At 43.3% G+C, this 22,264-nt stretch overlaps 1 protein-coding gene across 1 annotated transcript in view; it reads left to right on the top strand.

The window, feature by feature from the left end:
* HTRA1 (HtrA serine peptidase 1) overlaps positions 1 to 19,224 on the top strand; it is a 31,024-nt gene extending 11,800 nt beyond the window's left edge. Inside the window, exons 2-9 of the mRNA XM_077784732.1 lie at positions 2,604 to 2,703; positions 3,046 to 3,250; positions 12,204 to 12,398; positions 13,049 to 13,081; positions 14,245 to 14,359; positions 14,577 to 14,634; positions 16,023 to 16,118; positions 18,500 to 19,224. Coding sequence (XP_077640858.1) covers positions 2,604 to 2,703; positions 3,046 to 3,250; positions 12,204 to 12,398; positions 13,049 to 13,081; positions 14,245 to 14,359; positions 14,577 to 14,634; positions 16,023 to 16,118; positions 18,500 to 18,668 — 971 coding nt within the window. The 3' untranslated portion in view covers positions 18,669 to 19,224. The remainder of the gene's footprint in view (positions 1 to 2,603; positions 2,704 to 3,045; positions 3,251 to 12,203; positions 12,399 to 13,048; positions 13,082 to 14,244; positions 14,360 to 14,576; positions 14,635 to 16,022; positions 16,119 to 18,499) is intronic.
* The last annotated feature ends 3,040 nt before the right edge of the window (positions 19,225 to 22,264 follow it).

Raw genomic sequence — 22,264 nt, forward strand, 5'->3', positions numbered from 1 at the left:
TAAAAAGGTATGTTTTCCATTTAAATGGGCAGTGGTTCAAGAGCAGTTGCAAAACTGTGTTACACAATTCAGGAATTCCTGATACATAAGCAATAGGCAGGCGTGGCTAGCTGCTGGGAGCTTTTTGGGTCAGTATGCCATGGATTAGTATTTATTATCTAACTTTTTCAAAGTAGGAAACTCTGAACTTTTTTTTTTGCTCCGCAGTTTAGTTTGGGACTGCATGAGGGGGTGGATCCTGGACAAAATACTGTTTCCTCTGAAATCCTGGCTTTTGTAGGCTCCAGTTCCAAGGGAAGGCAGCTCTGAGCTGAAGCATTAGCAGTCTCACCATGTACAGCCTGGGCATCCGTTTTCTTCTTCAATAGCTAAAAGCAAAAAAGATTGAAGGCATGAAAAAAAAAAGCTGTGCTTTGCCTGTGCAGTTCCCTCATCCATGGAGCTCTTTTTTTTCCCATGGGCAGGATGTGACCTTTGGATGTCTGCAGCATTGCAGCTGAGATGAAATCATTTTATAAGCAGTGATCAAAAAGCATATCCATGGCTGCAGCAGTGCCCAGTGGAGTTTTAGCCCAGCACCACATTAATCCCATCTGATAATCTGTCCAAGCACCTATTTAATGCAAGTGGATAATTCCAAACTGCATTTCTTATTGTAGCAGCTTCCCAAAACTGTCCCTGTTATAATTGTCAGCTTTGCAGCAATGATGTGACTTGATGGATATTGAATATTTCTAGCAGGGGGAATATAAATTGCTTGGTAAATTGATATTTCTCTATCAGCAATCCCTTATGCCTCTGTGGGGTGAAAGCCCAAGGGCAACAGATCATGTGTGAATGATCTTGAGGAAAACTGAGGTGAGGACAAAAGTTTCCTGATCGATTTTGCTGCTTCATAAGGCAGATAAACATTTCTAAAACAGCAGAGTGGGTTTTGTGGTCACTGCTGTGGCTGCTGCTTGTGACTGGCTGCATTTAAAAGCCCTTGAGGTGTTTCACAGGGTATAAATAAGAAAACAACCTGTTCTTGAGTGACAGATGGAGTTTGGGTGGAGCATGCACCCCTCTGATGAGGGACAGTGTGTGCTGTTGGCATTGAGAGGTCACCTGGAACCTGCTCACCCCTGAATCAAACCAGTGTCTGGTTAAGAGTGAAAAGCCAGGGGCATTTTGTTCCCAAATCATTATTGCCTTCAGTATGTACTTGAAAATTTGCATGGCTTTCCTCTCTGTTTTTTCCAATGGCAAAGGGCATTCAGGGTTTTGGGGATGATTTTATGGGATAGCCCTTGTTCTCCTGTGATTCTGCAAATAAATCATCCTCTTACTCCATCAAAGGCACTTACAGCATCCACAAGCTGCTTATTGCTTTAATCTCTGCATGGATTTAGAAGCCAAATGGCAAAGATGGATGGGAGCAGCACAACACATTAATACTCCTGCAAGTCTGTAACAGGCTTGGCTTGTGCCTGTATAGCAGGAGATGGATGCTCCAGATAAAACCAAAATGAAAACAGGGTGTTTCTTTCTCACCTCTGAAGGAATACAAAATAATTCTTTGGGGTGTTCCAAATTTGCATAGCTGCTCCCAATTAAAAAAAAAAGAAAAAAACCAATGTTTTGTCCCTGAACTGCTTGAGAAGGAGAAGCTGTGTCAAAATTGTGAGTTTTTCCCATAGATTTTTAAACATCTCTTGGTGCAGATGGGTTTTCTGTTGGCCACAATGGGAGTTGGGTACCCAGTGGCTTTTGAAAATCCCACTGGCCCCTGCTGAATACTCAGTGACCATGAGCTTTTGTTGCAGCACTGCCCAGGAATGCAGAGCCTGGTGGTCCCATTGTGTTGCCATATCTATTTTATAGCCCTGGGGGTGGCTCAATGGCTCCAAAGCAGGGTGGAATCCACGCCTCCAGGGAGCTGATGGACATCAGGGGGCATGGGTGGGAAGGATGCCTCGAGTGGGGTTGTGTGGAGTGTGTGGAAGGTTCTTCCACATGGAGGTGCCAGGCAGGAGCTGCTGGGTCAGGCTGCGTGGGGACGCCGGTGGGAAAGGAAGCCCAACCTTGTACCCAAGTTAAACTTTCTCAGCAGCTGCTGAGGGCTTGCACTGGGGTCAGGACCTCCATGTCCTCAAAATGCAGCAGCCTGAGACTTCAAAAAACCTCCAAGAAGGCGTATTTTGGCAGAGGAACAGAGCTGGTTTGTTTAATCTGAGAAGACCATCCAGAAAAGGAGGGCAGCAGTGCTGGAGGCATCTGAGTACAAAATCCCTTTCACAAGGGGAGAGTGGGCAGTGCAGGCAGGGAACAAACCCTGTGCTCCTCCAGGGCTCATCCCTGGGCACCACAGTGGGATGAGCCCTCGCTGTCCCATGGGTGCACTCCAGACCAGGAGCTCCCATGGGTGATTTTTCCTGAGGACAAAGCACTCCACCTCTGTGCAGGGAAGCAGGGAGGAAATCCAGTGCCAAGGGTCACGCTGCAGATGACTTTTAAGGAAGGGAAAGAGACCCACTCGGAGCTTTTTTTAATTCAGGTGTTTTGCAATGACCCTCCTGCAGTCACTTGAAGAACTCATGACACGTCCTCTGTTTCTATTTCAGGCCAAGAACACCCGAACAGCCTGAGGCACAAATACAACTTCATTGCAGATGTGGTGGAGAAGATCGCTCCTGCTGTGGTTCACATTGAATTATTTCGCAAGTAAACAAGATGCCCAGTCTTGATTTTTTTTTTTCTTTTTTATTTAATTCTTGAAAACAGCTGCATTGTGACAGAAGTGCTGATTGATGGTATGAAATAACAAAGAGGTTTTGAGATAATAAATATTTGTCATGCTTAAGAATTAAGAATAATTTAAGAGTCATGGAAAAAATAATTAGCTAAAGTAATGGATGTGCTTTATCTTCTTAATGAGCGTAACAGCAGATATCTTAAAGCATTAAAAACTCACCAAACTCCTTTTGGCTGTGTGTTATTTGGAATGATTTGTGACCTTTCAGCTTTTTTTGCAGCAATAAACGTTTTATTTCCCTTGTCTTTCAGACTTCCTTTTTCCAAGAGGGAGGTTCCTGTTGCCAGTGGCTCAGGGTTCATTGTCTCTGAGGATGGGCTGATTGTCACCAACGCCCACGTGGTCACCAACAAGAACAGGGTGAAGGTGGAGCTGAAGAACGGGGAGACTTACGAAGCCAAAATTAAAGATGTTGATGAAAAATCAGACATTGCACTAATTAAAATAGATTCTCAGGTGAGTCGTTAAAGCAGGACACATTTAATTCCTCTAATTTAACATCCTCCTTTCTGAAAACTGTTGCTGATTTTCAGGTTTGAAGGAAAAACAAGTTGTTTACTGGGCTGAATTGCTGAGAATATATGAACTAGGTGGATACACATTTTTAAAAGCCAAGTTTGTGGGTGGCAGTGGTTAATTTTGTCACCTCTCAGCATAGTGAAGGGATTACATAGCACTTTTTTATGTATCCTCAAAATAAAAAACAACGTCCCAGTTTGTACTGGTTTGTACACACTTTATCTGATATAACTCTTGTTTCAGAGAAGAAATGGGGGTGTTTTACTTGTGTTACTCTGTCTTGAGTGCCTCTATTGAAGACACAAATGGCTTTTAGAGGATACATTTGCCCCTCACTGATGTAGATACTAAAGTGGAAAATACCTTGGGGAGAATCTTGAACACAAGCCAGCTTGGAAAGATGTTCTTACCCTGCAAGTGGTTTTCTGAACAGCTTCCCATCTATGATCTTCTTCCATATCAAATGTTCCTCTCTCAGCGTTATTGTGCCTCCTGCCACAGCAGAAAAGCTGTCAGGAGGTTCTGCACACGTAGCAAGAAGAATATTGTGTGGAAATGCTGTGCAATGGAGATGCAGCGAGCCGAACGTGGATGTTCGGGGTGCTGCTCGTGTTGGCTCCCCTCGTTTGGTTTGTCATTTAATGACCTCCAAGTTGAACGGGCAGGAATGCTTCATTTGAAACTCATGGCTCAAAAATGTGTAGATCTTGCAGTGTTGTTTTAGTTCAGAGCTATTCCCCAGCGAGGTCAGGAGTGTTTGTGCCAGAGTTCATGACTAAGCCAGGCGCCTAACGCACAACTCTTGGATGACCCGAGGTATGAAGTGCTCCTGCTGCTCCCTTGCCACCTTTATCATTTCAAACTTTTGCTTTTTTAAAAGCTTCTGAACAGGCAGAAAAACCGAACAGCACCAATAATGGTTTTGCTGTGTTGTTTATCCTCTGTTTTATGGCGTCGCTTCTTTTCTCCTTTTTATCTTAAAATAAGGAAAAAGGAGTAGGAAGCAAAGGGACAGATCCCCAGCATGAGCACTGGCAGCATTAGGATGAGCAGGATGGGGCAGGGAGTGAAGGGCAGCTGGAAAAATGCTTTAAAATTGGAAGTACAACGTGGAGGGGAGAGCAGACGTGGTGAGAGGGAGAGGACTTGGAGCTGAACTTCAGAGGAGAGAGGTGGCAGAAGGAGAAGAGATCCTGAACTGATGTGATGGTCAGTTTGAGGACTCAGGAAAAGAGCAGGCATGGGCTTGAATGTTATTTGATACCCTGAGGAAGTGGCTCCTAGCTGCCCTGGGAAGCTGCTTGGGGGAAGGGAGAACCTGGAAGCAGCCTGGAAAAAAAAAGAGAATTCTTTTGTGGAAACCACTGCTGAGCAGGGCTGGAATTGGTCTGACCTGCCCTTGGAAGCATCTTATCAGCTGCACAAGCCAGTACCTTGGGTGGTGTTCTCCTCCTGGCCTCTCCCATGGCAGCTCAGGATAATTTTGAGGAGACTGGGGGAAAATTTAATGGGATGGGAGACCCAGATTCCCATCCAGCTCTGGTAACATGGCACTGGGAAATCCCAGTCCGAGGTGAGACCTGAGGCACCTCTGTTCACAGGACAGGTGCTGCTTTGCATTTGAGAATTAAAAACAAAGTTTTATGTGTTCACAAAAAAAAAATTCAAATGGAAATGTGGTCAGCTGAGAAATTGATTCTCAGATTGAACTTTTATGGGGCATTTTTATATACCCTTTCAAGTTCAGCTTTCATTTTTGTACTGGAATGCCTTGCAGTCATTCAGATGCATAAATGACTTTTTAAAATCACAAGGGTAATAATTTGAATTTGAAATGTAATTGCTGGCTGAAGAAGTCAATGGGGTGGTACAAATGCTCCCTAAAAGATCTGGATATGGAATGAAAACCATCCTGAAGAATTTTTCTGAAGTAAGAGGTGAAATTCTTAAACTAGAATAAATTATTTGAAGGTGACATCAAAGATGCAGAAGGGTTTTTTCTTTTTTATGTGTGGCATGTTAAGGCAGGATCTGAAGGGTGAAGAATGCTCTGTGATTAGGAACAGAGCTGGGCTTGAAGTATGGGATCAGGCTGTCAGCTGTCCAGATTTTGCAGCAGCCTGAATGCTGTTTTCCTCTAAGGTGTGAACATCTGGCCAAAGACATTGCTAGGTGTGAACATCTGGCCAAAGGCATTGCTAGAATTAATTTGGGTTTGCTGAGTGCAGTAGGAAATGAAAGAGGGTGGCAAAATCTGGGCAGCAGTGAGGATGAACCCTTTCCCTGATTAAATTCTTCTCTGTGGAAAACATCTTGCAGTCAATGAGGAACAGAAACTTTGGAGCAGTTGTTCCAGTCCTAAAATGTGCTTGTTTTTACAGTCAATAAAAGAGAGCACCAGTGTCTCTCATGTCTGTGGTGACACAGAGCAGTTTGCTGGGGTGTTGAAAATAGGAAGTAAGATTGGAATTAATGTAGCCACAAATCCAATCTAAATATCCTTCCAAATGCAAGGAGGAGACCACATCACTAGAAAGGAACAGTGCAGTTGCAGACAATTTGGATATGAACATGCAAAATTTATAAGACTTCCTTAGAAAAAATTGGATTTTGGCAGCATAGGCAGGGACTGGTAAAATAAATAATCTGTCCTGCGTGGCACGTGTGATCCTGCAGCGAGTGTGAAACCCATCAAAACAGTTGCACAACACTCCAAAGGGAGCAGATGCTTTTTTGCTGGCAGAGGAAAATGCTTTTTTGCTTTGTGGGATTCATCTCAAGGCAAATAACTACCTTGTTAAATCAGAATGTGTGATACAGCTGCTGAAAAATAAACACCAGCAGGGGGGGAGGAAATTTCAGGGTGGTTTAATGGACAATGTCAGGGTTAATGGGGGCAGAATTATAAAAGAACCCGACCCAAATGGAAACTGGAAGCTCAAAGTAGTGGAAGGTGGAGGTGGCTTTTGCCTGGAGACCCTTTTCAGCCCTGGAAATCGAGCTCTGTCCACAAAATTGATGTCTGTGTTTTGGCACTGAAGGGAGAAGCATGGTGAATGGCTTTATTTTGAGGGTTTTCTTCTTTCTGTGTGCTTAAAAACCATCCATGAGACAGACAGTGACCCTGAAATCACACAGGGAACACATGCCAGGTCCTGAAGATTTTGTTCCTCAGTGTGGCCAGTTCCTGGTTCTTTACCCCAGGCAGGATTTGGCATCTTCATGGTGCAGCAGCAGTGGGGCCGTGACCCATCTCTAATTTGTGGTGACATTCAGCCCTGCAGCTGAAACCTCCAGCTTAAAATTTCTCCTGTATCTTATTAATAAACACTTTGTTTGACACTTTAAAACAACAGGACCTTGTGGCCTCGTTCCCCTGGTGGTTTCCTGAGGCAATGAGTGTCTGTATCTTTGTGGTCAGAGGGGATTTGATTTTCCCCTGTGTGTACAAACTGGAGGAGGCAGGAAAGCAAACTTCCCTGTTTATGCATCAAAATTTTAATAGCCCACATTCTGAAAAAACAAACTGCTTGGACACCAAATGTAAGTGGCTTTCCTAAAATGCTATTTCACTTTGAAATCTGGGTAATACGTTGTTTCCTCTCTAGAGTCTGAGGAAGCTCACATATTGCTTCCAGAAGTCTTCAGGACCCATAGAAATGCAATAGCTGGTAAAAAACTTGGATCTTAACTCCAATTTATTCATCAATTCAGGCAGAAGGGGTTTTCTGCCATCTTCAGCTTCCAGTAGCCCTCACTGTGGGGACAATGTGCTGGTCCAGCTTCCCATGCAGCAAAGTACTCACATCTCCAGGGTGGGTCTACCAGCACCAGCATATTTTTAATTACTATTTTTATTTTATTTAATTGTAATTTCATTTGTATTTTATTTTTATGGGAGAACAGCAATCTCTTTCCAGGCAATTGAAAACCTGGTGACATATCAAAACAACATTTCATCCTTTTCTTCTTTTTTTTTTTCCTGCAAGCTTCCCATGCTCCATATTTAGATAAGGAGACTCGGTTTTGCTTTTCTAACTATGGATGAAATACTTTTGGAGGCTTGTAATGTGTTCAGCCTGGGATTTTTGTTTTCTTTGAATCACTGTCAAGCAGTTTCTAGATTGTAGATGGTATTCTATATTTTCACATGCTCACGACTGGTGTTTTTATTTTGCCATAACGTATTCTGAAAGTTGAATTAGTCAGAACAGAGATGCAATTCCCAGGACAGTTGCATGTTTTGCCAGAGTTACACTTACAGCTGAATTAGTGTTCCACACCAGCATCTGTGCCTTTCCCATCTAAAAATAAGAAGCATGAAGGAGATCTGTCGCTGGTTAACACAAATTGAACTCAGAACTTTTGTCTCCTCTTCATCCGTTTATTGAGCTGCAAAGTGCTTCCTGCAAATTCCTGACTTTCCATCCACAAACGAAGGGGATTACAGAACAGAGGAGGGATTTATTTGCTTTCTGTGCCAGCAGAGAGTCCCATTCACTTATTTCATGGCTGAAAAAGTTCAAACCACCTCCTGCTTATGGCCGTCTGTCTCTTGGTTTCCATTTCTCTGTGGCAGTGGCTGTGCCTGGCTGGTGGTTTTGTGCTTCCTCCTCTCTTAGTTTTGGAGCTAGATTTGTCCAGATTTCACTTATTATTGAGATTTCACTTATTTTCTCTGACTCAAGCTGTGCTGTTAAAGGACACCAGGTGCACATCTGTGCTGGCCCTGCTGGGGCTGCACCTTGAATGCTGGGGTCTGGTTTGGGTCCTGCACTGCCAAAAGGACACGGAGGGGCTGGAGGGTGTGCAGGGAAGGGAATGGAGCTGGGAAGGGGCTGGAGCCTCAGGAGAGGCTGAGGGAGCTGGGAAGGGGCTGAGCCTGGGGAAAAGGGGGGTCAGGGGGACCTTGTGGCCCTGCACAGCTCCTGACAGGAGGGGACAGCCAGGAACAGGGACAGGAGGAGAGGGAACGGCCCCAGGCTGGGCCAGGGGAGCTCAGGGTGGATATTTGGGAACAATTTCCTCATAGAAGGCAGTGTTGGAATCTCCATCCCTGGAGGGATTTAAAAGCCATGTGGATGCAGCACTTGGGGACGTGGGTTAGTGTTTGGTCTCAATAATCTTCCAGGTCTTTTCCACCCTAAATGATTCCATGTTTCTCCGAGTCCTTCTGGCTGATGATGCTGATCTCTACCTCTCCTCTCCTCTCCTCTCGTGCCACAGCAGCTGTGTCCTATTGTTGGCTGGAGCCATTTCTTGTGGTGGTGTGCAGCTCTCCATGTCGTGGGAGTGGTGTTTATCCAGGGTTTGAGTCAAATCCATATATAAAAATGTCTGAAGCCCTTTGGGATGTGAAGTGCTTAAAATATTAACCCTAATTAATGGCTCCTTCTCTGGCTGGGTGTAAACAGTGAGTCATGTGCCACTTAGGGGTTTGCATGTTTAGTCCTATTTCTGTGTGCTTGCAGAATGCCTGCCTGCAGATTTGTTTTATTGAGTAAACACGGATCCAGCAGAGCTCCAAGGCTTCATCAAAGGAAAAGTTAGAAAAGACAGGGGTAGAAAAGATATTATATGTTGCCCAAGGCCGTGCAGTGAGTCACTGGGAGAGCTGGGTTTGGGTGTTCCTGGCTCCCTGCTGGTTGTGCTTCAAGGCATGGTCCTTTGCCTGGCACTTTTAATTAACTGCTGGGGCAAATCTTTAGTTAAAGCAGGAGAATCACGAGTTGGAGTGGTGCTTATGTCATCCTGAGGGCCATCAGACATTATGTAAAGATTGAAGAATGCACATTTATGAAGTATAGTTGTTAAGAGCCCTGAACTCACACTCAGTTTTACCAGGATTCCTTAACTTCCTCGGGATGAGCTTGCCAGTGGCAGGGGTGAGGTCACAGAGGGTGTTCTGACATGATCCTGCTTACAGCACTGCCAGAAGGATGTTTTTCCCACTCCATCACGGGGTTTTGATTGGTTTTGTACTGGTTTTGTACTGGTTTTGTACTGGTTTTGTACTGTTTTTTTTGTACATGGTTTCAAAACCACGTGTACAATGTAAATGAGTTTGTTTTGGTTTTTTTATAACAGAAAATTTAATATTGAGCGTGGCAATATTTAAGCTATTTCAGAGAGAACCTCTCAAATTTAAAGCCATGACAACACATACATTCATCATAAACAATTCTTCATGGCATTATTTTGTAGGGGCACTTACTATATTTACATGCAGTGCTGTCAGTGTGTCAGCTCTGCCCCACACCAGGAAATCACAAGGAATAGAGGACACGTTTTCCAAAGCTGTGTTTCATAATATGTGCAGGACAAGGAGGTTTTAGCAATGGATTTTTGTTTCTAGCAAGGGAAAGGTTAGCCAGACTTTCCAGAAGGCATGTTGAATCACAGGGGTGACCTGCAGCCAATCCATACAGCATCAGGGTTTGAACTGAAGCCTGGCTAGTCTAGGCACAGCCCTGAAAACTCAGCACAATCAGAATTGTATTAGTCACAGATCGTTCCTGTACTTTCTCTCTGCTGCCAGATGCAATTTTGGCTTTGTGACTGTTGTTACAACTCAGGAACTTTGTATAAATATTTTAACTTTGTGCATGACCAGCCTTCTTTTTTTTTTTTTTTTTTCTGTTAATGAAACATAAAAAATATTCTGTTTTCTTTTTGCTTGTCTCTGTTTCATTTGCTGATAAATGTCTTCTTTCTCTACAAAGTATTTGTTTTTGGTGCACTGGGATATAAGCATGAGCCATTTTTTTTGTCTTTTGTGTGGGGTTTTTGTTTTTTTTTTTTAAAGAAGGAAAAGCAGTGCCAAAAGAAGATGCTGCTTTTGACCAATGACATCTTGCAAACACGTGCTACGTAAGCTCAATAGCATCTGGTGAGAGGGGGAAGGGCCAGGGTGCTCCCTGTGTCCAAACATGACCCAGATGGGGCTGTTTGTGCTGCTCACAGCTGATCACAGCTCCTGATTCCCCTTGGGCTGTGCTGGGATCAGGGACTGCCCTGGGATGCTGCTGCTGCTTCTCTGCAGTGATGGGGAAACTGGGCAGAGCTGCTGAATCCTTCCCAGAGCTCAGCCACAGCCTTATCTGTGGCTGTGGCACTGATAAGGGCTGTATATTATCATTATTAATTAGTAGGGCATTGCTGGTTGTGATAACTTTCCTCTGAATGCAGATAGACATGGAAATGCTTTCTCCTTTCTGTGCTGCCTATTCTGTTGCTCTTCCAGCTCACTCTGTTGAACAAGCTGTTGGTTTAATTGTTTTCTTGCTGTCTGGAGACTGAAAGATAAGTTTCCACAAAGCATCTTACCCTGTGGGAGCTGGCAATGAATTTTATTGAAGCAATCTGCTCATCTGAGTAAAACTTCCCTGGTGGGATTGCAACAAAGCTGGATAAAGGGTACACAAGGCCAGTCTTGTTAAACATTAAAACCATAACTTCTGTATTTGCAGCAGCATATAGTGACAACTGATGGCATTATATTTGCTTTCTACTTTGCAGGCATTGTCTGTCTCTTAGGATATTTGACATAAACTGTGGGTGAAAAATACAAAGTGATGGGAATTTGGGGTAGTTTATAATACTGAATTTTTGTCCCTATGGATGACTTATTGAGTCAGGCTTTCAAACTGCTGGTAACAAAACCCTTTAAGAGCCAGCAATGAGCTTCCAAATTAAACATGCAATATTTTTCCTTTTTGCCAATACTTGAAGTAGGTCAAGCTTGGAGGAAAGCTAGGTTCAAGTTAGCTTTGCCAAGCAAAAGATAAATGCTTCCAGAATTCTGTTTTGATTTTTGGGTTCAGTAACTTAATCCTCCAAATCCTTAAGTCTAAACCTGCATTTATACGTGTCCAGGTTCATTGATGCTAATAGAAATAGTCTAGTGGCATGGTTAAATTACCTGGGGAGGGTCAGGATCATTTAGACAACAGATACAACAAAAATATTTAAAAACATGTCACATCACTATAAGTGTAGAGATTGACTTTTAAAAGTGTGAAGAAAGGGAGAAATGGCACTCAGTGTGTATTGTACAGGCAGGTGATGAATCAAAAAAAGTATTTATTTGAAGTATGATCTGTTTCAGAACACCCTTGATTCACTGGCAAGAAGAGTGTGTGGATCCAACCTTCCCTCCCCTTTTTTATTTTTAATTGCTGTAGAATGCAGTGTTTGCTGAATTTTAAGAATGTTTTAGTGGGAATGTCTTCAACTATGTGATATTTAATATGTTTAGAGATAAAATCTTAAAGAAAAGTATAATGGTATCCTCTACTGTCATAACTGAAAAATCACATCATGTCCTTAAATCCTAACATCTTCAGAGGAAGACATCACTATGTAGGAGGCAATGTAATTATTTAGAAGAGATGCTTCATTTAAAGAAACTAAGATGAATCATTAGCTGGTGTCTTGTGAGAATATAAAATGCTTTTAAATGTACATACAACTCTTGGGCTGTTGCTTTCATGATTCTTTAGTGTTCACTCTCAAACGATATCATATTTTAACTTCAGCAGCTGTTGGCTAATTATTTCAAGAAGTGTTGGAAGTGGCTCATTTCTAGTATCATCAGATGTTTGCTTTGTACAGCAGAGCATAAATATTCCTTTGGTCTTTTGATTGTTCTTGATTTAATGGGTACCTGTTGTGGAAAAGTCCTCCAGTTTAAAGAGCCCACACTGGTGCTTCTGTACCAACCCACACACAAAATACTCAAAGAAAATAGAACGAACAAAATCCCTGAGGGATAAAAGCCTCTCTCTTTTCCTCTACCCTGTGAATGTGTTCATCCTTCTGTAACTTTTGTTCTGCCAGCGGAGGAATGTCTTTAACATTTGAATTTTCTTCTTTTTCTTTTTTTTTTCAGGGTAAATTGCCAGTTCTTCTGCTGGGCCAGTCGGCAGACCTGAGGCCAGGGGAGTTTGTGGTGGCCATTGGAAGTCCCTTTTCCCTGCAGAACACGGTGACCACGGGCATCGTCAGCACCACGCAGCGCGGGGGGAAGGAGCTGGGGCTCCGCAACTCCGACATGGACTACATCCAGACTGATGCCATCATCAACGTACGTCCCCCCACTGCTGCCTTCAGCCCTGCCTTCCTCCAGCAGAAATTCCTCCTGGGATGCCCTTCTCAGGAGCAGGGAGGCTTCTCTCCCTGTAACCTGGACCACGGCACCACAGCAGCACGCGGGTGTTCCTTAGAAACCCCCCGAGGAACCACGCCAGGCACAATATCTGCCTTCAAAATCCTTGCAGATTGCAAGGGAGGAGGCAATATTCTCTGGCAAACAAATATCATTTTGAATTCCATCTTGTTTTCTGAAAAAGAAGCCAGGCTTCATTAAAGGATTCAAGTTTCTTTCTGAATTAAAGCAAAACAATAGTTTTTGTACTTCAGATCTTGGCCTTGTAAGAAATCTTCACTAACAGCTCCCAGAGCTGTCCCAAAATCTTCTCAGATTCTAGAAAACAAAAGGAGAACCTTTTCTTTTTTAACTTACTCTGGCAGTAAGTATTTGCAAAGCTCAGCTAAAATGGGTGATGTTAAAGTGTAGTTTATGGGTTTGGCAGTTTAAGACTGCTCTATCGCATTTATTTAATAGACAATGGAAACAGTACTACAGAAATATTTTAAAAATTCCTTTTATATTTTGCTTGCAACAAATTAAGAGGTAAATACTAAAACATGTTCTTAACTTATGTTTATTTTCAGTATGGGAACTCTGGAGGACCCCTAGTAAATCTGGTAAGAGTTTCTCTGAGTTTGCTTAGATGTCGAGCTTATTGCTTTTTAATTTAAAAAAATTACAAGCATCAATATACCCCACCCAAACCAACAAAAAAGCAAACTCCCCCCACCAGATGTGTGATTTGCAGCTTTCAATATCTGGCTGACTACACAAAATTCACATGGTTCTTACTAATCAGTTGTCTGTGTTTATGTTGGCTAAAGGCTACATTTGGATTTCAATATTTAGGATGTTTATGGTTTGCATAGTTTCAAACAAGTGTAATGTTTTTTTTGCTCAAGCCTTGCAAAAAGGGAAAGACACATTTTGGACTGAGGTGTTTGCCCTTGTTTATATTGCAGCTGGTAATTATTTTCTTTTGCACACAGAAACTCAGCTAAATATTTCTAAAATGTATCTACCCTTTCATTTTGAATAACACCAAAGAAATCCACATATTTTCAGGATATTAGGGTTTATTTGCCAATATTCTAGAATGAACTGAAGCAGGTTGCAAAACTGTGTGAGACTCTCGGGTCTCCTGAGGGTACATGGGGTTGAGTCCTCAGGAGGTATGGCACGGACTGAAACTCAGAACTACTCAGAGTTTCTGCCTTGGAGGAGATTTGGCAATTTTTTTTTCCACCCAATTCACAGCACACATTCAGTCACACTTAATCTACACTTAGAAACACCTGCAGTTAGACAGATTTTGTCTGGGATGAACCAGAGAATGAAACTGCTGAGCTTTCAAAAGAGATGACATCAGAGATGTTTCATCCAAAGCTCTTGGAGTTATATTGCCAGGAAAACTTTTGATTTTGGTGAACTGCATTTTTCTTTATGTAATAGTGGCTCGGGGGCAGTCGGTGCCATGCTTTATGTGCTGCTTGCTGAAATAAACACAGAATAGCTGCAGAACGTGTTGCTCATCTGCTGCAAGCATGAGAATTGCCCAGTTTTGATCTCTTCTGCAGCAAGATGAATAATCACAATGGTTTTCCAAAACTCCTAAGTAATGTTTTATCAATAGACTCAAAAAACTACACTTAAAACATAGGAAATAGAAGACCAGCTACAAAATGTGAATTTGTCTTTGTGACTGCTTGGAAGAAATGATCCATTTCTCATTGAGGTATTCCATATTTGCTAATTATGGCTTTTTTTTTTTTTCCTCCAGGATGGTGAAGTCATTGGAATTAACACATTAAAAGTTACAGCAGGCATCTCATTTGCTATCCCATCTGATAAAATAAAGAAGTTCCTAACGGAATCCCATGACAGACAAGCTAAAGGTACTCCACTTGGGAAGGGGCAATCCAGAAAATAACCTGGTCTAGTGGGTGGCATCACTGTCCATGGCAGGGGGCTGGAAATAAGTGACCTTAAAGGTGCCTTCCAACCCAAACCATCCTGTGATTCTGTGAAAACAGTGACAAACCAGAAAGCCAACAGCCTGCGAGGCTCTTTAGGTCAGGGCAACTGCTCACAACCCGTTTTTCCTTTCTGTAGGGAAAGCTGTAACCAAAAAGAAATACATTGGCATACGAATGATGTCGCTAACCCCCAGGTAAGTAAGCAAGGTGGCTCCTCACCTTTCCCCGGCGTGGTCTCTGCATGCATTTGGATCCAGCTGGTGACGTGCAGCAGCGCCGGGAGGTCGGAGGCAGCACCGTGTGTTCTGTGCGTGCTGGTGGCACGTCCAGCCAGGCCTGGCCACCTTCTCCTCTGCGCCTGCCGCCCGGTGGGACTCTCCTCTAGGCTCTCCTGTGAGCTAGCTCTTAAACAACTCCTGGCTTTTTCTTCTCCTTAGTGCTTCAGAAGAGAATAGCTAGTGACCGTGGCTCTGTCCTGGCGTTACGTCCATGTTGTTGTACGTTTTCATGGCTTACGTCAGCTGCGTGCGCACTCCCATTCCTATAAAGTTGTTTTCATTAAACAATTCACTTAATGTCAAATGAAGCTTCTGTGTGGACTTGCTTATTCATGCTCAGACTGTAAGAGACTCATGAGCAGGTAATGCCATGTCCTGTGGAAATAGCCAGGAGTTTTCCCTCGTGCGGGATGCACAGGTAGAACAAAGCATTCAGACACAAGGGGTTGGGGGTTTTTAGGTGCTCAGGGTTGCAGGAGGTGAGTCTGTCCCTCTAATCTGCTCTGAGGAGAACCCACCTGGAGTTCTGCATCCAACCCTGGGGTCCCCAGCACAGGAAAGTCATGGACCTGTTGGAGCCAGTCCAGAGGAGGCCCCACAGATGATCAGAGGGGATGAGCACCTGTCCCATGAGGAAAGGCTGAGAGAACTGGGATTGTTCATCCTGGAGTAGAGACCTAATTGTGGGCTTGACCTAATTGTAACCTTCCAGTACCTGAAGGGAGTCTGAAAGAAAGATGGAGAGGGACCATTTAAAAAGGGCCTGGAGTGACAGGATGAGGGGGAATGGCTTCAAACTGACAGAGAGCAGATTTAGATGAGATATTAGGGGAAAAAAAAATCTTCCCTGTGAGGGTGAGGGTGCCCAGAGAAGCTGTGGCTACCCCTGGATCCCCGGAACTGCCCAAGGCCAGGTTGGGTTGGGCTTGGAGCACCCTGGGATAGTGGAAGGTATCCCTGCCCATGGCAGGAATGGGGACTGGATGGGTTTTCAGGTCCCTTCTAGCCCAAACCATTTGATTCCATGATCTGCTAGTTCTAAAGCTTTGAATGTTTTAATTCTGATTGTCTGTATCTGTTGAAATGATTGCCTTTACCAGAAATAGAAATTAAAAAGCTGTATGCATGCAAAAATATGTAGTAATTTCTGAAATATGCATCTAAGGGTTAAAATGAATGCTGAAGTGACATAACAATGTGTGTAAAACACCTCAACTTGTGTTAAGTGACTTCAGAAAAATGTGGGGGGGAGTTTCTTCCTGTCTTGACAAAATATTTTTTTTTGCTATTTCTTCATTTTTCAGCAAAGCTAGAGAGCTGAAGGATCGCCATAAAGACTTCCCTGATGTTGTCTCTGGGGCCTATGTCATTGAAGTCATTCCAGAAACACCAGCTGAAGCGTAGGTTGAAGTACTTTTTTCTCAAAACCACTGCCACTGGCTTAAGGGGGTAATGCTGGAGACTGTTCCCTGCTTAACTGGCTTTCTTCATGATGCTGAATTAACAAGGCTGCGACCATCTGATTGCTATTAGGTTGTCTGATGGAAATGGGTTTGTGGTTTCAGCCTGGTCCCTGATGGGCAATATTGTAATTGTGTCAGGGTAGTGCAGGGAAGCCCTGTCAGCCTTCCAGGCCCAAAGGGAAGGGATTTAGGGGGAGTGAAAACTCCTTTTTCGTGTTTTTTCAGCTTCCAAGGCATCTGTTGTACCAGTGCCAGTGCTGAATAAAGACTTTTGTTCCTGCACACTCTCCATGGCCCTGCTGGTCACTGCAGGAGAGCAACTGAGAAGCTTTTGAGTCCACTTTGGAAGAAATGTCCACCTCAGTGTTGGCCAAACCCACCAGCTCCCCTGGCACATCCTGGGGCTGAAATCCTCTCTTGGCAGCAGACACACTTCCATGTGAGAGCTTTGTCAGCAGTCACATTACTGGAAGAGCTTTTGAGTTTGGACAACTGATTTTTTTTTTTTTTTTGGCTTTTTTGTTCCTATTACTCAGTATTTGCTCACAAACTGGCCCTGCTGGTTGGTGCCATGTCTGGGTGAAGCCTGGCAGCTGGGCTGTGGTCACTGGCACTGGTCTGGCTGGCTTTTGCTGAAGACACTTTCCTCTCAGGGTTTGCTTGATAGGAAACTGCTCAGTAATCCAGGGCAGGAAATGGGAAACCTTATTCATTTTCTGAAACTAGGGATCATTTAAGAGAGGAGTAAATCTTTGTGGCAACCAAAGGCATGTAGGCAGACAGCTGCTTGGGGCAGGCATGCATTGCCTTTTAGGAAGACTGCAAGGATGGTTGGATGGTGTCTTTTGGGGCAGTTTGGGTGTAAGATAAACAGTGATAGCTGCCCAGTGTGCTCTCTGAACTACTGCTGTGTTTGCAGATGATCCCTGCTGGCAGTGCTGGTCAGGCAGAGCACGGGTGAGTGTCTGTAGTGTGAAGGAATGTGCAGGAATGATTTGGCTGCTTCAATGTGGGACTGGAATTGCTGCCTTGGTGTTCAGGTTCAGCCTGAAGGTGCAGAACAGCAATTTTAGGAGTGTGGGTGATAGCAGAGAGTGACTTTAGAGAGACAAAATGTGAGGCAATGTAAACTTCTAATGTGAAGGGAGATCCAGATCAGGGTGCTCCATCCAAAGTCTGGCCTGGCAGTTAAAATGCAGCCCATGTTGGCTCTGTGCCCCCACTCCCAGTCCCCTGGCCCAGAGGTTTCCTCCTTTCTGCTGATCTGTCCAGCACGTGTTGTGTAAAAATGCAGGAGCAGAGCTGCAGTGACCCGTCCTGGCTGTGAGTCACATGGAGAGGCTGCATGAAAAACCATGCAATGACTTCCTCCACCAGCATGTTTTCAGCCCTGCCTTCTGTAGGCAACCAGATTTGTTGCAAACATTGGCCAAGAGCATCCTGCTTCCAGGAGACACTCGTGTCAGGCCCCTTCTGTGGGTGGAAGAGGCTGAGGAGTGGTCTGTGGTTTCGTGAAGGATTATGCTTGTGAAGGGTTGAATCATGTCTGATCTGTCTTGGTTAATTTTTCCATAACTTGGAGCCAGGTCGTTGTGCAAGACTGGGCAAGATCTTGTGGTCTGTGGCATCCCTCACCAGCCATTTCTTGGTGCTGGCAGCAGCTCCAGCCAGCCTGGGGAGAGACACAGCCCTGGTTCTGCCCCGTCTTGCTTTGAGCCAGGAAGGTTCAGGTTTTGAGGTGAGAAAAAGGGATTTTGGCTGCTCTAAGCAGCAGAGGAAGGACACATTTGATTTTTGGTGACCAAACTGGACAGCTACATGTGTTGCCCTGCTCAGGTTTAAAACATGAAGGGTGGGGGAACTGGAAGTCAGTAAGCTCTGTATGGAGAACAGGGGCTGAAACCCCTCATTAGCACAAAGTGCCACTCAGGTTGCTTCTCTATGTATTCAGGAACAAAAGCTTGGGAGATCTCCCCTCTGAAATGAATCTGCTTTGTTGCAATTATTTTAGGAGACAGATATCAACACCTAGGATCTTTATTGCAGAATTAACCACTATTTGCAACAGCGAATTCCTTTGAAGGCAGTGAAATATGTGATACATCAAACTCGTACCTCCATCAGAGGCTGAGGTTTCTGCACTTTTTTGTAATCTTCACTGCTTCATAAATTCTGATTGCTTTTCTCATGCCTGCCATGCCTGCACAGCTGCTGTTGGGTGGGAAATAGAAATAACCCAGCGATCTTTTTTCTTTCCCCCCCCGCCTAAAAATAAAACTGCAATCATAATAACACACTGCTGCTTTGTGTGTTTTCAGTGGTGGCCTGAAGGACAACGATGTGATTATCAGCATCAATGGACAGTCGATAAGCTCAGCCAGTGATGTCAGTGACATTATTAAAAAGGACAGTACGTTGCACATGGTTGTGCGCAGGGGCAACGAAGATGTGATGTTAACAATAGTTCCCGAAGAAATCGACCCCTAACCAGAAACATGAGCTGGATTTCATGTTTTCTTTTAACAGCAATGGACTGCTTGTATTCTCTCTGTGCTGGTACAGGAAAACGTTAGACTTCTGACCAACATTCTGCTTGTTCAGTGGAGTAGTATTGGCCAACAGAGTAACTTCTACTAGGTTTAAGGTGCAAAATCAATGTAATTTCACATACTCCAGATGATAATTTTTTTCCTTCTGTATTATGTATGCAATGTATTCTTTACTGGCTTTTACAACCCCCGCTTAACGAATCGACGTTTGCTTCCCTGTGTTGAGATTTCCTGTCATTTCCTCTAAGACTTAAACAAAACAAAACCCACGCACACAATGTGTGTTGTGGCATTCAGGTATTTATAGGTTAGCTGTGTTTTAACTGGAAATGCCATTGTAAAGGAGTAGTCGGCCTAAAAGACAGCACAATTGGGAAATAAAGTTTGATTCATAAACACAAAAGGAATCCCAACCCAAATAACCTCCCGACGATCCCGTGCAGGACTTTAATACTATGATATTTTCCTAGTGTTATTAAAAGAATTCAACAGTACTTCTTGTGAGTGACTCATTTTGCTTCCCCTTATGGAGTGGTTTTCTTTGCATGGTACATCTGCCTGGAGGATGTCCTGGTGGTCTCCTTTTAATCATGATTTAATCAGATGACTTATTTTTCAGTGCCTTGTGTTTGTGCTTTTGTGCATCTGTTCTCCTCAGCAAGGCTGGGCTCAATTTGTCATCTTGCCTATGTCTTCCAGATGTTAATGCATTTTCCTTACTGTTTTAATTACAACTCCATCAATGTCTGGAATCTGTTTGCCCACTGTAGAAATTGCCACATGGTGGACCACAGATCTCATACGATTCTGGTTCAGATATTAGGATGTCTGTAACCATTTAGATCTGGCCTTAAACTCTTTAAAACTGGCCTGGTTTATCCAAATCTGGAGTGCTGGTGTGTGTATGGACCTGGTTTTGACTCTGGGATATTGGGCATTCCTCTAACAGGTATTAATCTTTATACATATGTTTATTGATGCCCTAGAAGCTTGGGGGTGGTGAGTGGGCTTGTCTTGCTGTGAAGGAGAACAATCAACTACACCTAATTACAAGGTAATTACTCATTGGGTGAACAATAGGCTAAGCAGCCTTTTCTTTCCTCTGTTGTAACATGTATTTCAGAGAATAAATCCAAGGGCTGTAGACAAGTTTTGGTGGCTGTCATTCCTAAACATGCTCTTCTTTTAGAAAAAGAATGTTTTAGTAAACCTCTGCAGCTGGGTAGCTGGCAGTTTGTGAGTTTTAAAGAAAGGGCTGTATTCCACCCAAATGCAGCAATAAATCCTCGAGAGCTGGACTCCTGACAGTGCTCCTTCTCCTCCCTGCTCTATTTCAGTTCTCTTTCAGTTTATCCCAATTTGGGCAGCCTCTGTATCCCCAGCTGCCAGTGCCTGCCCTTACTCACCTGGATCACTGTAAATTTACACAGTGTAGCATTAATGAACTGCAGTGCACCTTTCAGGGCAGCATTGACAGGATGGAACAGCTCATTTCCAACTTGTGCCTTGGCCGTGGAAAATCACACGTGTGAAAATCTGCCAAAGCACTGCAGTGCCAAGCACTGCCAGTCTGCAATCCTTTCTAGCCCAAGAAATGCAAAGAATGATCTTGCAGAAGTCTTTTGTAACATCTTTGCAGTGCAAGGTCATCTTGCTGATGTTGATTAATGTCCCAGCTTGCTGTTGACGTTTTGCAGTCTGTTTGTGCCCTGTGTACCACAGAGTGGTAACACACAGCTCTCAGCAAAAATGAGTTTAAAAATCACCTGCCTTCTCTAGTACTCCACCTAACCCAACTAGCAAAAGTTAAACTAAAGCCCCAAAGCCAGGAAATTGTGTTTAAAACCAAAGTTATTTTTCCTCTGCCTTTTTATTTCAAAACCGGTGCTTGCACAATTTGCAGAGCTGATTGATTCTCTTTGTTGCTGTTGCTTGTTGTTGTGGTCTCTTAATATGCAAACTCATTAATTTTCTTTGTGTGGGCATTAGGAAAGAAGCAAATGAAGTTCTGTAAATGGTTTTCCTGAGTCATTTGGATTAGTGAAATATTTGACCAGAATTCTAGCCCTGAGCTCCATCCACTGGGATGTGAGATGGTCTCATATTGTAGCCATTCACTTTGAAAGTGATTTTCTGATTTACCTTTTCTTGATTTATAATTAATTTCTGTGCAGTGGATATTGGTAACCACATGAATATCATATGGAACAATATTTAGAATTTTCTTGTATGCAACCATGCAGCTACCCAGATGGTTTCTTACAATCAAAGTATTCTCCAAATGATTTTTGAATATGTGAAGTAAGATTACTGATAAGTAGAGATGTGGAAGCAAAGTTTTTCTTTAAATACAATTCATACCCTGTATTTTTGATGTATGGGGTTATAGATGGGAATGGTTTCTATACTTTGTTGCTTCAGCAGACAGTTCTTTCCAAAATGCACTTGAAAATACTTTGTACAGAATAATTTTGGCACAGTTTGTTTAAATATCAGTTTCCTGGAAGTTTTATGAAGTGTTGGATGTAGTATCAGGGAAATTGGACATTCTGGCTTGATTTTCAGTATTTTGGAGCTTCTGAAATGGAAACTGGAGTGGCTGTGTGTGATGCTGAGTAGATGGCTACGTGTGCTACACTTGGAGGTATTTCGAAATGCAAGTTCACTTATTCCATAAGGGAAAGGTCTTGAGCTGTAAAAAATGGTCATGACTAACAATTGTCTGGTTTCTTTGGCTTAGATGCCAAGAAGTAAAATCCTGTCATTTCATTGCCAGAGGACTTCTTTTTTTTTTCTTTTCTTTTTCCCCTCCTTACCTAGAACTATTTTGTACTGGTGTTAAGGTAGCTGAGGGTATTTTTAAAACCACATCTTCCCAAACTATGGTGAGAGGGACGTTAGTAAGGCATGGTTAGATTATAGACAGGTTCTTATCATATGTCAGAAAAGTACTGCAGAACTAACTGTACTGATTAGATATTAAACTGATTAAAACTGCAGCTGCAAATACCCAGCAGGTAAACAGAAGTGATGAAGGCAGAAGTCACCAGTCCAGAGCAGTGAATGATGAGTGCAGTGAGAATTCAGCTCTGTGTGGTGGTAGGTCACCGTGTGGGTCCTTTGCAGGTTCCCTCAACCCCCCAACCCCATCTCTTGTGCAAGATGCTGGCAGGGAAGTCAGAGCTGGACACTGGCCCCAGGATTTAAGCCAGTTCAGCCTCTTTGTACCATTCCTCTGTAAATATGCATTAATTTGATCAGTTAAGGATTGTTTATTGCATAAAACTACTGCTAAAACCAGTGTATATGTAAATCGACTAATTGGGCAGAGAAAGTAAAGAAAGAAACATCAATTTAACCTATCTACATCTGCTGGGAAGTTTTCCTCCAATTTTCAGGGTTTTGTTTAGTAGTCATGGTACTGCAGCATCTGTCCCCATAAACTTTCTGAGGAAGTGGGTAATAATTAGCAACTGATTAGAAGGAAAATGAGTCAGAGCTAAAGCACACGAGTCAAATTTACTTAATGTGGTA

The sequence above is a fragment of the Lonchura striata genome, chromosome 7 (assembly GCF_046129695.1).
Source record: "Lonchura striata isolate bLonStr1 chromosome 7, bLonStr1.mat, whole genome shotgun sequence".
In the NCBI taxonomy this organism is placed as follows: Eukaryota; Metazoa; Chordata; class Aves; order Passeriformes; family Estrildidae; genus Lonchura; species Lonchura striata.